Here is a 17,088-nt window from a genome sequence, read left to right on the forward strand (position 1 = left end):
CTCCTTCTTAGGCAGACATTTCCCATTTTGTATTTTTACAGTGTATTGTTCCTTCCTAACTGGAGTACTTTGGATTTTTCCTTATTGAATTTCATCCTGTTTGGATTCAACCGTTTGTCCGGGTTGTCCAGATCATTTTGAATTTTAATCCTACCCTCCAATCTCGCAGTCCACAAACTCTATAAACGTAATCTCTCTGTGCCACATCTTTGAATGGATAATCTATTTGTGCCAAAATTTGTGATCCCTTCATGATCTGCAAACACTTTTCAAAAATACTTCCAAATGAATAAGGGCCAGAGGCATTGCAAACTGCCAGGCAGGCCAGATCTTCAGCTGGTGCAAATCAGGATCGCTTTATTGAAGTCAATGGAGGTATGCCAATTTACACCCGTTGAGGTTCTGGCCCTGTGCACTTTTTAGGAAAAATATTTGTGAATCAGTGAGGTTGGTTTGTTGTTTGGTTTTTTCCCCTACTCTACCAGCTTTGCTTACAGAACCTTATTCAGGTAGCTGTTATTGACCATATTTTACAGATGGGGAAATTACAGCAGCAGAAGTGCCTTACCTAATGTCATGCATGAAGTCCATGACAGAGCCAGGAATGGAACGGAACTCTCCTGCTGCCTATTTCTCTGCTTTAGCAACTAGACAGGATTTTCTTTCATCGGAGTTTGATCCAGTTGTAGCAAAGAAAAAATAAATAACCCAGCATGGTTTTACAAGTTGCTGTCATTTCATATGCAGATGCAGTCTTCACAAGCTATTAGCTGAACCCTACAGAAGGTCATGCTGCAAAGTGCTGTTTGCCAATGCCCTAAGAAAAGGGGGTTAAGTGAAATTGAATTCTAAGTCTTGTGGCTTTTAGTATTGTAGGAGAAGCAGCTCATTCAGCTGTTACTAAATTGATGTGTTTTCCTGTTTTCCTGGCTTCCTAGAGAAGTGGGATCAGCATGCGATCTGTGTACAGAAGGAAGAGTCCTGGTGCAATATGCCTTCGGTGCCTCTTCACCAATGCCATGTGATCCATCTGGGCACTGGAGTCCACGGGAAGCAGAAGGTAAGTCGGAGGGAGAGATGGCTCTGCCACAGAAGGGAAAAGGTGGGGGATGGAGGGAAACACAAGAGTTGGGAAAAAAGGAAAACAACAGAGTGGTAGAAAGGGGCAAAATGAGGAAGAGATGAGGTTAACACTGGTTATCTTTTCATGTGGCATGAATGAAAATAAAGGACAGAGAAGCACACAGGACCAGCTTCTGCCATGGCATAGCTCATTAGCTGAAATCTATGTGCTCAGACATACCTGTACAGCTCTCAGTTAAGTCAGTGGGAGCTGAGCATGAATTTCTGAGAGCAAAACTGTGCCAAGAACCGTGACTAATCTGATTTGTAATGTGAAGTGAAAGAGGTGCCGGCAGAGAGGCTTGTTTACTCTAACCCACAAAAATGCAATGTTTCATTTTATTTATTGAGGCCCAGATTCTACCGTCTTTACTCTCATTGGGTAGTACCTTAGTCCAGGAGTAGCCTCATTGAAAGCAGTGGGGACTACTTGCAGAGCAAAGTACTCGGCAGTAGGAATAAGGGAGGCAAAATCAGTTCCTTGATTAATTAATGAACTGCTTGATTAATTTCAATGTATCACAAATGGCAAGTGTTGACTTATGGGTGTTACTGTGAATAGTCCTGCATAGCAATTAATGCCAAGAAATTTAAAAAAAAACCCGACACCACAGCACAAGTTTAAATGTTTGCCTGCTGGTTATGCAGTGTTAGCTCAACAAGGTGAGAAAAAGCTTGGGAGAGTTGTTTCCCTGCTCAGTTACACCCAGTTTATATGGGGTAGCTCTGTCCATTTCAGTGGAGTTATACCAGTGTAGAACTGATTTAAGACAATGGAGAATTGGGGCCCAGATTTTTATAATCCACATTCCTAGTGTATCTTAATATAGGATCCTTCACTGGTTTCTGGGGACTGCAGAACCTTTTCCATAGTTTAGAAGAAAAACTTTTTCAGCACGAATCCTTGCTATATAGTTCCTTTCCCCTTTTCATCCATGTGAAGCAGATTTTTGTCCAAGCACTGATTATTCCAGTTTTAGATTCAGATATTAAGCTGGATATTTTACAAGCACTGCAACTGAGACACAGATCATGGTATGAAATGTTTTTTTCTGAGCTTAATAGAAATTGAACTGGTTTTCCATAAGAAGTTGTGACCCATTGTTGGTTTCACCTCATCAAGATGATCAGGGAATCAGAAATGGGTGAGACAGCTGTCAAAGGTTTTGGTCTTCTTAAAGAACGTGAGAGACAGAAAATAGATTGTGTGAATAATTCACATTGAATAACTTATTCAATGTATCTAGCCTCTTTTTTTTTCTGTCCATTGAATGAATGTCCACAAGCAGATCTCAGTGCTCTCAAATGCATCCCCCATTGAAGTTCATCTGACAGATTGTTCACGTTTTTAAAGTCTGTCTTTTAATCACAAATAGTGAATGGATGATACTCAAAAGTTAAAACATGCATTGTGATTGTTTATAGAAATCCCATGCCATTATTTCTGTTCCTTGACTTGTTGACTTATAACTACAATAATCTAGAGGAGGCATGAAGAAGCCAATGGGGCTTTGTATCTTTCAGGGTGAGGGAGCACAGAAGCAGGATTAGAGAATTTTGGATCATTTGAAATAGAGCTGTATAGAGGATGGAAGTCTCATTTCACAAAGGATCTTGAGATTTCAAACTCTGGCTTTATTCAGAATCGGACCGAAAATAGAAAAATTCTAAATTCTCCATGAAGGAAATTTCTCCCCACCAAATTAGTTTTGTGTCTGAGTCAACCCATGTTGTTCCTAATTCATTTTGTTTACATGTTGATGTTATCTATATCTTTTATAATATATCATAAATATAATACAAAAGATAAACAATGTTAAAACAATGTCATTTCAAAACAAAAGATCGAAATGTTTCAACATTGTCAAATCTCACTCCCCATCCCAGTTTTCTTCCAAAATGAAATTCTGGTGAAATCAGCCCCATTCTGCAAAGCATAATGATTTTGACAGACCCGCACAATGCATTGGAATATGTGGTACTGTCGAAATTTTTCCAGCTAGTGCTAATTTGAAACCACCTTTTCCCTCTGGATCACACAGGCCTAGCCAGAGGCAATATTGCTAAAGAAAAATAGGCAACTGTAAGATATTATTAGCGGGCCACAGAGTTTACATTTAATTTCCTCTTGTCGCAGTGTGTATGCCTGCATATTCTTAGCTGTGAAAAGTGCAGTCAGATCCTTATCTATCTCATTCAATTGCAGTTGGGCCATAGCATTAGCGAGGGGTTTTGGAAACTGTGTCCTGCTGCTGTCTTAATCATCCATGTCCTCTCCCATATATAAGATGTACTAAGTGGGTGACATTTACTGGTCTGTAATTTTCCATCATCACCACCCAGTCACTGGCATATGGTAATTGTGTGTGTTTGTGTTTGCACATTTGGTCTTAGTTGCAAATAGCTGATTTAGATCATTACCTGACTTGGTTAATTGTCTATCTGCGAGTAGTCAGCAAGCATAAAAATCACTTTCTGCAATGATTCATGTATGTAAACACTCCCCTACTTGAATGTGGAAAGCAGCCCTAAAAGTGGAAAAGGTGTGGTCCAAACAAGCTCATTTTAAAGTTTGAGCCAATATTCCTGGGAAATACTTTGTGGTGCTCTTCCAGCTTACCAGAGAACTACTGTTCTCACTTGCATCAAAAGCTATAGGGAACCCAACTGGTGCAATTTTGAATCTTAAGTTCTCTTTGTCAGTCAAGGGTAGGTTGTGGATGCCTGTGTCATACTGATTAAGGGAAGCCTGGGAACATGGAATAGCCATGGTGGATCAGACCACTGAACAATCCAGTACCCTGCCTCTGACAGTGGCCAAATACATTGCTCAAGAGCAGTTCATTCCATATTTGAATTTGAGCTATCTTAATCGGACACATAGGTCACATGGTATGTGTCTTTGCCCTGAATGAATGTGTGCAAATGAGTGAATCGGAGTTTAGTGTGGTCACTCATTCTTGGAAATCCAAAATGCATTCTTCGTGTCCGTTCTGCACTGCTTATGTAGGATCTGACATCGCTATGATTATTCCTGCCAATTAACTCATTTACTGGCATATTTGCAGTAGACGAACATAAAAGGGGCATGAAGCGAATTTGTTTAAAAGCGCTGCCGTGCATTTGATACTTTTTCCTTTTGCCATAGTCACATTGCTGTAGAAACCCAAAGATGTGTGGACTAGGACTTTTCAGACTCTACACAGTTAAATATAAACTTTTATCCAAGCTCAACTCACAGTGTCTGATTAATCATAAATTCATACATTCCAAGGCCAGAAGAGACCACCATGATCATCTTGTCTAAAATCCAGCATAACATAGGCCCTAGAACTTCCCCAAAAGAATCTCTTTTTAAAAAAAATGCATCCAGGCTTGATTTTAAAATTGTCAGTAATGGAGAATCCACCATAAATTTTGGTAGGTTATTCTGGTGGTGAATTACTCTCACTGTTAAAAATGTACACCTTATTCCAGCTTGATTTTGTCTAATTTCAACTTCAAGCCATTGGATCGTGTTACACCTTTATCTGCTAGACCAGAGGTTGGCAACCTTTCAGAAGTGCAGTGCAGAGTCTTCATTTATTCACTCTTATGTAAGGTTTCACGTGCCAGTAATACATTTTAATGTTTTTAGAAGGTCTCTTTCTATAAGTCTATAATATATAACTAAACTATGGTTGTATGTAAAGTAATTAAGGTTTTTAAAATGTTTAAGAAGCTTCATTTAAAATTAAATTAAAATGCAGAGGCCCCCGGACCTGTGGCCAGGACCCGGGCAGTGTGAGTGCCACTGAAAATCAACTCATGTGCTGCCTTCGGCACGCGTGCCATAGGTTACCTACTTCTGTGCTAGACTGAAGAGCCCATTATCAAATATTTGTTCCCCATGTAAGTATTTATAAAGTGTGATCAAATGACCCCTTTACCTTCTCTTTGTTAAGCTAAATAAATTGAGCTTCCTGAAATTCTTTAAAATAACGTCTGTAGTTTGCTCAGGCTTTCAGTCTATGCAGGGCCGTGACAAGGTATATAGTGTAGCTAGTCAGAACTGCTGTTGCTTAGTATGGATAAATGTCCAGGATCAAACTCTCTACAGCTGGAGTGAAATTCACCCTTCTTGGTGAGTTAGCCCATTGGCGTGTAAGTGTTGCCCAGGCATTGTGCTGGCAGGGGTGGATTCTACCCTTTCTGAGGATGTCTCTCATTTGTGCCAGAGGAGTCTGCCTTGCAGCACGTAGGGGATTTGAAAACCTGTGATAAGAAAGGAGGGAAGAAGGAGGGAAAGTGAATGGAAAAAAGACAGTGTGGTCCAGTGGATGGGACACTGGCTTTCGGAACCCTGGGGTCTACTCCTGGCTCTGCCACTCACGCACTGTGTGACCGTTTTAAAAGAGCCCCACCTCAAGCCTGATTTTCAGAGGCACTGAGTGCTTGCAATTCCCAGTGAAGCCAAAGTGAGCCGTGGGTGCACCATACTACCAAAAATCCTGCCCGACATGTATCGGTTTGGGTGCCCAAAAACAGGAAGCCAAAGCCAGTGGCTAATTCTGAACACTTAGGCCTGGCCCCAAACCACTCTATGCCTCAATTTCCCCATTTGCCAGATGGCAATGATAGCACTTACCCTCCCCTGTCGAAGATCCCTTGGGGATCTGTGGGTAAAACGTTTTCGGGCTGCTGTCAGGGGCTCAGTGTACCAGATACAACGTAACTGTTGGACCTGACCACGCATACACACCGCATCAAATGTTCTGAGATAATCTGAGTTGGATAATCTGAGTTTTTTGCTACTCAGATTGATCTAACACTCAATACTTGTAAGTCTAGCAGGAATGAGGTTGGGGGCGAGGTGGCTCAGCAGTTGCCCAGCTGGAATATTAAGAAAGGGAGAGCTAACTAAATAAATACCTCAGAGCTTGAAACAGAGCCCTGGCTTCCTTCAGAATATGTCACTGCTACTTGAGCTTGAGTCTTCTTCCATGCCTGAGGTAAGTGGCATTCCCGCTGCACAGTGCTATGTGTGAGAGGTAGAAAGGGTACGTGGGGAGGGGGCTAATGGGGAAAGGGTGTCAATGTTTGGCACTCTGCCAGAACTGCACTTGCTGTAGGGAAATCATTCTGCATCTGGACTCCTTTTGACTGAACTGGAGTGTCTGTCCTACCAGCCAACCTTTAGGGAAATAAAATGAATAAGAAAGCATATTTCTAACACTTCAAACAATGAGAAAAACTCATACATATTCTTTTTAAATTAACACTCATGTCCTCTCTTAATTGTGTTTGACCAATGCTTTGTTTCCCTTCTTTTCTTCCTCTATTACATTCGGCTGTGCGCTCTCTCTCTTTATCTTTACTTTCCCTTCCTTCTTTCCTCTGCTATGTATTCTTTCTGTCCAGCTGACTCCCTCTCCTCTCCGTGTGGTTATTTGGGAAGGAAGAGGGAATTTATAGCTTGCACTGGATTCTGTTACCGACTGTTCCACCCATCCGACCCCTCTGGATCTTTCAGTACATGATTTCATGCCAGATTGTAATATTACCAACTATTTGGGAGCTCAGCAAGCATTGTGGCTTTCATTAGCTTTTAGTAATACCTCCTGTGTTGTAGAGCAAAGCCAGTGGTGAGAAATTTAAGAGTACATTTTCTCATCATTTCGTCACAATGGGTGAAATTCACCCAACACAGAGCTAACACTAGGTCGATGCACCACTTCCGTCCAAAAACCTGGGCTTCCATGACACGGCATCAGTAGTGAATTTCATCCAAAGAGCCTCTGTGAACATTTCAACCTCTTAACTGCACAATGCAGCTGCCCTTCAGAGTCATCAAATGCACTTAATTTTTTTCTTTGTGTCCTTTGGAGAGAAATGGATTATTTGAAAGTGATTCATAGATTCCTAGGCCAGAAGGCACCATTATGATCATCTAATCTGACCTGTCTAACACAGGCCAGAGAACTTCCCCGTCACTCTCACTGTTAAAAAATTATGCCTTATTTCCAGTCTGTTATATGAAGAGCCCAGTATTAAATATGTATTCCCCATGTAGGTGCTTATAGGCTGTAATCAAGTCACCCCTTAACCTTCTCTTTTTGTTAATCTAAACAGATTGAGCCTCTTGAGTCTGTCACCATAAGCCTGGTTTTCTAATCTTTTAATCATATTCCTGGCTCTTCTCTGAGTCCTCTTTTAGTTTTCAACATTCTTTTTGAATTGAAGACACCAGAAATAGACACACTGTTCCAGCAGTGGTCAGACCAGTGCCAAACAGAGAGGGAAATCACCTCTCTTCTGCTCAAGCTTCCCCTGTTTATTCATCCAAGAATCCCATTAGCCCTTTTATCCAGTGTCGAACTGAGAGCTCATGTTCAGCTGATTATCGACCAAAACCCTCAAATCCTTTTCAGAGTCACTGCTTTCCAGGATAGAGTTTCCTGCCCATCCTCTAAGGATGACATACTTTTTGTTCCTAGATATATGCATTTAGATTTAGCCATATTAAAATACATATTGTTTGAATGCATCTAGTTTACCCAGAAATCCAAATTGGTCTGTATCAGTGATGAGTCCTTTTTATTATTTACCTGTCTCCCAATTTTTGTGTCATCTGCAAAATGTATCAGTGATTGATTTTTTTTGTTTACTTCGTCATTAATAAAAAATGTTAAAGAATGTAGAACCAAGAACAGAATCTTGCAAGACGCCACTAGAAACATTCTCTGTTGATGATGATTTTCTGTTTACAGTTACTTTTTGAGATCTATCAGTTAGCCAGTTTTAAATACATTTAATCCATGCCATGTTCATTTTATATCATTCTAGTTTTTTAACCAAAATGTCATGCTGCACCAAGTCAAATGCCTTATAAAAATCTATGTCTATTACAGCAGCATTATTACCTTTATCAACAAAACTTGTAATCTTATAAAAAATCAAATTAGTTTGAAAGGATCTACTTTCCATACACCCACATTGATCAACATTAATTATATTGCGCTCTTTTAATTCTTTAATCAAGTTCCATATGAGCCACTCAATTATCTTGTCCCAGCTTGATGTCATACAGACAGGCCCATAACTACTCGGATCATCCCATTTACTGTTTTAAAATATTGGCACAACATTATCTTCCTTCCAGGCTTCCAGAATTTTTCCAGTGTTCCAAAACATATTGAAAATCAACATTAACAGTCCAGTAAGCTCCTCAGCCAACTCTTTTAAAACTCTTGGATGTAAATTATCTGAATCTGCTGATTTAAAAATATCTAACTTTAGTAGCTGTTGTTTAACATCCTCCTGAGATACTAGTGGAATGGACAGAACATTATCCTCATCATATGATGAGAGTGCATCATCTGTTCATTCCCACGATTTTCACCTTTTTGGGGTTGTTGATAATTCTTCCATTTCCATCCACTTACGGACCAATAGCATTGTAAGGGTTCTTTTTGTTCCTAATATATAATAAAATGCCACAAGAGGGTATAGTTAGCAGCAGTGGGGTGAAATTAAAGTAATGAGAATTGAGGCTGATTGTAGGAAAGAATCATCTGCCACTGTGAGCTCTTTCAGACTGTGGAATAGTCACAGTGGTAGCAACCTTCACTTGAAACTGGAGATTAAAAATACGGGGCCAGGTTTATTGGCACCTCCAGCTGTTTTGTGCCTCTCTAGTGACAAAAGGTAGTCCTAAGCTGGGCTCAACCAGCCAGTTAAACTATGGTTATGGTTCTTTTGCATGGCCATCATGTGCTGGTGAATCCAACTCATATTGTACAGTAGGGAACAATCTTGTATTAGCAGTTGGACAGGACAGATTACCGAACAGCTCATTTCTCACCCTAATTGCTGAAACGCAATGTAGCCTCCTACCTCCTTCCACAGTCTTTCAGTCCTGATATCTTTCATCCTTCCATCAAAATGTATAGCTTGCCCCCCCTGCCTGGAGGTGGCCTGCTCTGCTCTTAGCCTGTAGGTTTGTATTTCAGAAAATTGTGAAATCAGTGCTAAGCCATAGTCTCTAATATCCTTTCTCTCTCTTTTTTGCTTCTGCCTTTCCTTCAGGTCACCCTGATGTAGAGCAACCTTGTAAACCCAGTGTCAGGACTTGGAGTCCCAACTCAGGGGTCCACCAGCACACAATACCGCCAGTCTGTCCCGAGCCCCAGGGCTGCTATCTGGAGCTGGAGTTCCGCTATCCCTTGATCCCAGAGTCCCTTACGGTCTGGGTGACATTTGTCTCCACTGATTGGGACTCCAGTGGAGCAGTGAATGACATCAAGCTTCTAACCATCAGCGGGAAGAACATCTCTCTGGGGCCCCAGAACGTCTTCTGCGATGTTCCTCTGACCATCAAGCTGAATGCCAAACAGATGGGCGAGGAAGTGTATGGCATCCAGATCTACACTCTAGATGAGCACCTGGAGATTGATGCGGCTATGCTGAGCTCCATCCCACAGAGCTTGCTGTGTGCAGACTGTAGACCCATCTGGTACAAAGTGCTCCGGGACCCTCCCTTCCAGACTGGTTCTCCATTTGTCATCTCAAACCTCAGCAGGAGATTCGTGGACATGTAAGTATCTCTAGTCCGAAGGATGGACAAATTGTTTTGGAAACGTCTCTCCCCATAAATTTACACTAGAATGGCAGAGTTCTGAAATACTTAGGCTGACTCTCCACAAGAGAGACCACTCTCAGGGCATATGTCTGGAACTGGAAGTACCAAAATCACATGAGACGGCCTGATCTCATGGGCTTTCCAGCCTAGATTGCAGACACAAGAAGTTCAGATCTTTTTTTACCACACAGACTACCAAACTTATCCAAGTTCTGAACTTTGTGAGAGAACCCAAGAGAGAGTTTTGGGACTAGCATGGTGACACTCAGAAGAATATCTTTTCTAAGAAATATGTGTGTTGTGGTGGGGAATCATTTGGAGTGCTCTGACTGGGAATATCCAAAGCTGAGGGTGGCAGGCGGGTGGGAGAGAAGGAAGTGCATATATTTGTTTACATTTTTAATGAATTTATTTCAGCTACATTTTCATCCCTCTTATAATCACTTTCTGAAGTTGAGTTTTGTTAGCACAAATGTTTGCAGACTTGAATGGGACTTACATGAAACGTGCTTTTTGCAAGTTCTCTATACATAGGTGAATTTCACAGTGGGTTTTAGCCTAAAGCCTGATTAGAAGAGGTATGCTTATCCAATCAGGGAACATAAACATTGCCATGTGACTTTTATGAGGCCAATCAGAACTTAAACTATGCAGAATTTAAACAAAAGTAAAAAAAAAATAGTGTATTAACTTCAAAGTAATTCATGCTCTGTTCACGGACAGAAAAAAGCAAAACTGTTTAATAAAAATATTCTTTAGTAATTACTCACTCACCTGTAGCAACACAATGAAGCCCTTTTGAAAATTAACATCAGATAAAAGGAACAAAGCTGCTAAGGAAACCACATGCTAATTAAAAAAGAAGATAATCTTACTACTACTATCTAATAGCAAGGAAGATCACAGCTTCTTAAAGAGTTCCAAATATAATAAAACAGAATAATTAACAATCCAATAATTATAAGATACTGCCACTCTGGCAGCCCAGTTGTACAACTGAGAGAATGCAAATTGTCTCTAAGTGTATGAGAATCCAGGTTTATTATTAAAACCAAAAAATGTACATCATTGGGACTCCTCAGATGCTTAAAGTTAAGCATGCGCTAAAGTATTTTCCTGGGCTGGTGCTTTTAAATTGCAGTAGTTGCTGGCACTTACAGTAAATAAGGTTATTGACCTATTGGAAATATGGGAATTTGCTGCAAATGCCTCTTTGCCTGAGAACTGTCCCTTTCTTGTTGGAAAAAAGGACTGGTTTTGCTTGAAACATCTGCATTCCTTAGCACAAATTTCATGAAATGGGCCCAATTCTGAGTTCACAATGAAATATGGGGGAAAAAAAGCCTTTGAATTCTAAGCACTGTTCTATCAAACTTTGTTCTGAATATTTTTCAGACCTTTATCTGATAGTCCTCTTACCTGGATTTGAGAGAAGAAGGATTGCCTTGTGATTAGGGCACTGTCCAGGGATTCAGGACACCGAAGTTCAACTCCCAGCTCTGCTCCAGGTTCTTTCGTGACCTTGGACAAATCATGAGGGACAAAACTTTCAAAAGCATCTAGGACAATTAGGAGCCTAAGTCCTATTTTTAAAAGTGACTCAGACTCCTAAGTGCACTGAAAGTCAATGTATCTTAGGCTCCTAAGTTCAAGAGTCCCTTTTGAAAATGGGACTTAGGCTTTTATGTCACTTAGAGCCTTTTGCCGTGGGCTCTTTGTGCCTCAACTCCCTCTCTGTAACATGGGGACAAGAGCACTGCCCTATTCCTGAGTGGGCTGTGAGTAATAGCTCAGGTACTACAGTGGTGAGGGCCAAATAGATCCCTCAGTAGATTGTGTAAGTGCAGCCTCGGATTGGTTCTTTCTTCTGACGTATGGCAGAATCCTTTGTAGCCTCAGTTAAGAGCTAGACTGAAACAGGATAAGCTTTCCATCATCAGCCTGTGCTGAGTGTTTTTTACTCACCAGACAGAATGGAGAAGGCTGCGGGTGGTCCCTCACCAAAACACCGTGAAAGAGAAGCTAGAATATGTCCCTATGTAAACATGTACATAAAATATCGCTTTGAAATATCTCTCAGCCCAGATTCTCTTCTGCCTGCGTGTTTGACTCTGTATAAGTGGAACTCAGCATCCTGCTACCAGCTGACAGCGCAGCCCGTCTGTCTCTCTGTAAACCCCAGGCCCATTACTCCTCTTCATTGTTTTTGCATGTTTCCATATTGGCTAGAGTGGCATCCACACATGTATATCAAAATATTGTGGAGGAAGTTGCATGTCTCTTCCCCTGCCTTCTCTGACCTTGGTCTCTGTTTTCTCTTTTCTTCCTAAAGAAAATATTTTCTTGTTCTGTTGTCTCTGAACAAGATCTTTTCCCCAGGTGTGACAGTGATGAAAGGAAAATTAATTTCTCCTACCCTCTTCCTGCTGGTGGAGAGAACATCTCCCTGAGCTGAAAGGGGAGACAGTCTTAATGGATAGCTCTTGCCTTGTCAGCATTAGGTGCTCTTACAGGAGAGAGAAAATAGCTAGAGTAATGCAAGCCTTTTATTAAGGAACACAGACCCATCTCAACCCTGCCTGCTCTCAAGTTGAATTAGAATCCCAGCTCTCGGTGCAAGCACGCTGAGATCAGGGAACGTTTCAGAAGGATGGGGTTGAGATCTGAATGGCCTCTTCATCCCCTCAGATTATAGAGGAACCGGGCAAATCTCAATAGCTTCAGTTGACTTCAAACATCCAGGTTTGCTTGAATCCATTAAACAAAGTGAAACTCATCAGCTATGAACCGACTATAAACCAAAAAATAGGGGGGAAATAAATAAATAAAATAGTCAAACCAGCTGCTGCGTGAAAGAGTTCTTCCCAACTGTAGGAATAGGTAGAGAGGGGCCTGGCCTGCAAAGTTCCCCAGTACTCCTGGGGGTTCAGTTCTGGGGTTTTCATTCAGGCTGATCACTAGAAATAATTAGGGATGGTCAAACTAATGAACGCAAAACCTTTTGAACCCTGCCGTCACCGGGTACTGTGACCCAGTTAAAGCTGCCATGGAATCAGTATCTCAGCATTTGTTCTGGAGCAAAAACCCTTGAATTTTTAGGGAGAGTTTATTAAGTAGAGAGAGCCTGGGATGGGAAGCTTTCTCCAAGGTGTTGAGAAAATGAGTAGCTGTCATTCACAAAAGACTTGTCCTGTTTCATAGCCCCAGCAGTCTCCACTGGTCGCCTTTTCATGAGTGCGGCCTTTTTTTCAGGAACAAACGTTGGAGAAGAGAAGCCATCAGAGAGCCAGCTCTCCGTGTGCATTGGTGGCAGTGGGCAGCCTACAAAGAGGCTCTGCACAGACAGAGGTGGTCTGTTCAAAGTTCTCATTTGTATTATAGCTGTATAGTGTGTGCTGGAACTCTGGAGAGACTGAACTGTCGCTGAAGAGTCCACAGCTGGGTTGTATTGTTCCTATGAATTCCATTACACACTAAAATCCTGGGATCTCTATCCCCCCGCCACGGGGCATGAGTAATTCCCATTGAAGTCAGTGGCACTTGGTTCCATGGGGGAGAAACTCAGACCCTCACCAAAGATCCCACAATAAAATAGGAACATGAGTGCACAGGGGATACAATAGGGGTTTCACAGTGTCCCTAGAAACCTGGGATCCTGCCTTTAAGTCTGTATGTGGCAGTGATGTAAACTGGTACTGAGCCAATCATTCATGTTGCAGTACAGAGAAATTAGCTATATCCTTAGCTACATGGCAGGTCGTTCATGAAACGTTCAATTTTTTTATCACTCGGTCGGTTAGGGTTTAGATACAAATGTAACGCTTGTAGCTGACTATGCGGGAATGTCCAGGATGGGGAGAAGGTGCATGCGGGCTTTGGCTCCTGTTATTCACTTTAAATGGTAAGAGGCCGTGTAGACATGGCATGATTTCTATGTGATAGCAAAAATCCTCTCGATTCTTCACTGTATTATATCAGTTTGACACTGGTGGAACTCCATTGTCTTCAGAGGGGCTTTACTGGTGTAGAACTGAAGTGATGCAAAGGAGAGAATCAGATCCCCAAGCTTCATCACAGCCTTACTTTGTATCCTGTCTCCTTTTTTGGATGGAGAAATCATTTGTTTTGTGAGTCTACTGTTACATTTTGTGGCAAGCTGGAGACTGTTAAGCACCTAGAGTCTGACCAAATTTGCTTGAAGCTTTTTCTCTTTTGGCCAAGTCTTGGAATCTCCCTTTGTCAGTTGTCATTCAGTCCTCAAGCGAAAGTTTCAGTAAAGCCAATTACTGAGTAAGGACTTCAGCAATTGAGGCCCTATCCAAAGCTCTTTGAAATCAATGGTCAATGGGCTTTGGATCAGGCCATTAGCCAATGATACAGTTGAAAATAATGTGAGGGGGAAAAGGGGTATGACACAACTACTCAGAAGACAGCATGCAGATGACTTGAGCAAGAAAGAGGTTGTTAGTCCAAATTGCAATTGACAAACCTGGACTCCTGAATCCCATCCGTTGCTTGTGTATTCTTGCTAAGAAGCCTGAGGCGAGGCATGGGGAACTGTACAAATTGTTAGTAAAACTTCTGAGGGTTGGAAGCTGGTTTAAGTTTGCTTCCAGAGGTGTCACAGGATTCTTGAAAGTGTACGAGACAAGGGCAGCTCCAGATTCCTCTCCAGCATGAATGTGATGGCTAGTCCAAGACAAAGGACTCTGGTTGAAGTAGAGACCTTCAAGATCACTGCCACCAGGCCCTGGGGGGAATTCTTTTCTCACCCCCACACCTCTGACATACATCTTAGACTGGGCAGGGAGGATGACTAATTCTGTTCCCACATGCCAGGTATGAATACCTACCATTGCCCACCCACACGCAGCACACCAAGTGCCTGGCAGAGAGAAACCAAAAAGAGAAAATCCACTTTTTTTTTTTTCCTTTCTACTATTCTCCTTAACATTCCTTTCAGAGCATTTCCTTCACATGTGCAATGGTACTAACAGCTAAAGTGTATGTTGCTATTATTTACAACCTCCAACACTGTGCTAGGTACTTTACAGGAGAAGTAAACCAGGTCCTTGCTTCAAAGAGCAACAATCAAATGTTAGAGGCTAATATCGCTGCTATTGGTAGGGATTATACAGCTCCATTTAGCTGATCAGACCTGGCAGCCACATTCTTTTCTTTTCTTTTCTTTTCTTTTTGTTTACTACTGGTTTAAAAACACCAGGTTATTTTTGCAAGAGAATGAAATCTGCTCCCACCCTCTACAGAACAGGCATTGCAAGCCTCCCTTGTACCACCCGCTGCCAAAATGTTCTAGTCCTGACCTGGAGAAGCAAGAGGGCACATTCATTCTTCATTCCACAGGCAGTTTTTTTCTGTTTAATCTGCACAAAGGTGCCAATTAGCACCAGCTCTGGTGATGGATTGTGATTATTAGCTGTTGTGGTTACTTACGTAACACCATAGCTACGCGTGGCACTTCACAAAACACACAGCTCCAGATTTTCTGTGCTGGCTGATCTGCATTTGCTGTCAGATCAGGAATGGGAGAGCAAAGGTGGGTTTATGCCTTAGCAGCACTCTGGTGCTGACATGGGGCCGAGACCTATTTTGGCCCCAGATTCAACTTAGGGTATGTCTACACTGCAACTAGGAAGTGTAATTCCCAGCCTGGGTAGAAATACATGTGCTAGCCCACCAAAAATAGCAGTGTAGTTACGATGGCACCTGCAGCAGTTCAGGCTAGCTGCCTGGATACATACCTAGGACCTTGTATGGGAATGTACTCGGTGGCTAACCTGATCGGCTATTTTTAACATGCTAGCTCAAGCAGCGCTAGCACGAGTACATCGGCCTCAGCTGGGAATTACACCTCCAGCTCTGGTGTAAACCTCACCTTAGAGGAGCTTCAGATTTGTTCATACCTGTCTGTGCCTCATGGTTCCAGCAACATAGAACAGGTAGAATACAGAAGCACTCTGGCTATGATTATTTTCTGCCTAGAGATACTCGCTTCTCCAAGGGCTGGGAGCGGTGATGGAGAGTTGCCATTATGCAAAGAAAATCTGCAAGAGGCACGTTAAGATGGATTTGCAGCCCTGTATTCTGCCAGAGCCATACAGAGGGGCCAAGAATGTGGCCCACTATTGAGTTGTGGACAGATATCCATTAGAATGTGAACTGATACCACCAACTCAAGCATTGTTGGCCACCAAACAAGCATTAGTTGAAGATGACAGATTTCAGTCACTACCAGCCATGGTTGCATTTGAACTGGCAACCTAGCAACAGGGTTTTTAGCTGCAAGATGATATGAAGGGTAAATGGGACCTTTCCCATTAGGCAAAATAATTTATTGCAGGTGAAACAGTTTCAGAGCTGCGGTGAATTAGGCTGTACGTTACTCATGGATAATTACTGTTCGCTGATGTTTCCCTTTTTATGTACCTATTATTTAGGCTTCTAAATAAGGCAAAAAGCCCCAGGAATCTCCCAGGAATAACAAATGCATTTTCTTTGCTTGATTGAGGAAAGAAATATTGGACAGGCATGTGTTATGCAACAACTTAAAAATAACTTCTTTTTAAAACTTGGACTGAGCCTTGAATACCACAAGAGAGGCAGAAATATGTTACCTGCATTTTTATCAGCAGCATCAGCTAATCCAGTTTTCTCTATTACTTTTGTAACTATTGGCCTGATCAGTTGCTGGACACTTAGTTTTGTATCTTTAATATCTTTTGTGTGGTATTAAAATACCAAATGAGATACGTTCATGGAGGATAGGTCCATTAATGGCTGTTAGCCAAAATGGTCAGGGATGGAAACCCAAGCTCTGGGTAGTCCTAAATCTTTGACTGCCAGAATCTGGGACTGAACAACAGGGGATGAATCACTTCATAAATTGCCCTGTTCTGTTCATCCCCTCTGAAGTCTCTGGCATCGGCCATTGTTAGAAGACAGGATACTGGGCTAGATGGGCCATTGATCTGATCCAGTATGGACATTCCTATGTTCTGTTAAAGTTGGAACTCGGAGTCAAATCAAATGGGGGTTGAAAACAGAGCTAGGTTGGCACTGCAATATGCTCTGCCCTTAGTACCACAATTGGATAGGACACCACGGGCACTACAGAAAACCCTTTTAGGCATATAAGGCTTACACATATTCTGAACAAAGAGAGGGTCCTATGACACCCTTAGCAAAATTAACATCTCAGGCTTGAGCCTGTTCATTGTGGCCAAGGTTTTTAAAAGTGACTAGTCAGGGTTTTTTTATTTTGTGTTTGAGGGGGTGGGGAGCTACCTGAGACATCTAATAGGGGCTTGGTTATCAGGGAGATAGTG

The 17,088-nt window shown here is 41.9% G+C and overlaps 1 protein-coding gene across 1 annotated transcript in view; it reads left to right on the top strand.

Annotated features, from left to right (window-relative positions):
* The window catches only part of PAPPA (pappalysin 1), a 222,758-nt gene that overhangs the window by 83,095 nt on the left and 122,575 nt on the right, over positions 1 to 17,088 (top strand). The window contains exons 6-7 of the mRNA XM_032797888.2: positions 939 to 1,060; positions 9,190 to 9,697. Coding sequence (XP_032653779.1) covers positions 939 to 1,060; positions 9,190 to 9,697 — 630 coding nt within the window. The remainder of the gene's footprint in view (positions 1 to 938; positions 1,061 to 9,189; positions 9,698 to 17,088) is intronic.

The sequence above is a fragment of the Chelonoidis abingdonii genome, chromosome 24 (assembly GCF_003597395.2).
Source record: "Chelonoidis abingdonii isolate Lonesome George chromosome 24, CheloAbing_2.0, whole genome shotgun sequence".
Lineage (NCBI taxonomy): Eukaryota > Metazoa > Chordata > Testudines > Testudinidae > Chelonoidis > Chelonoidis abingdonii.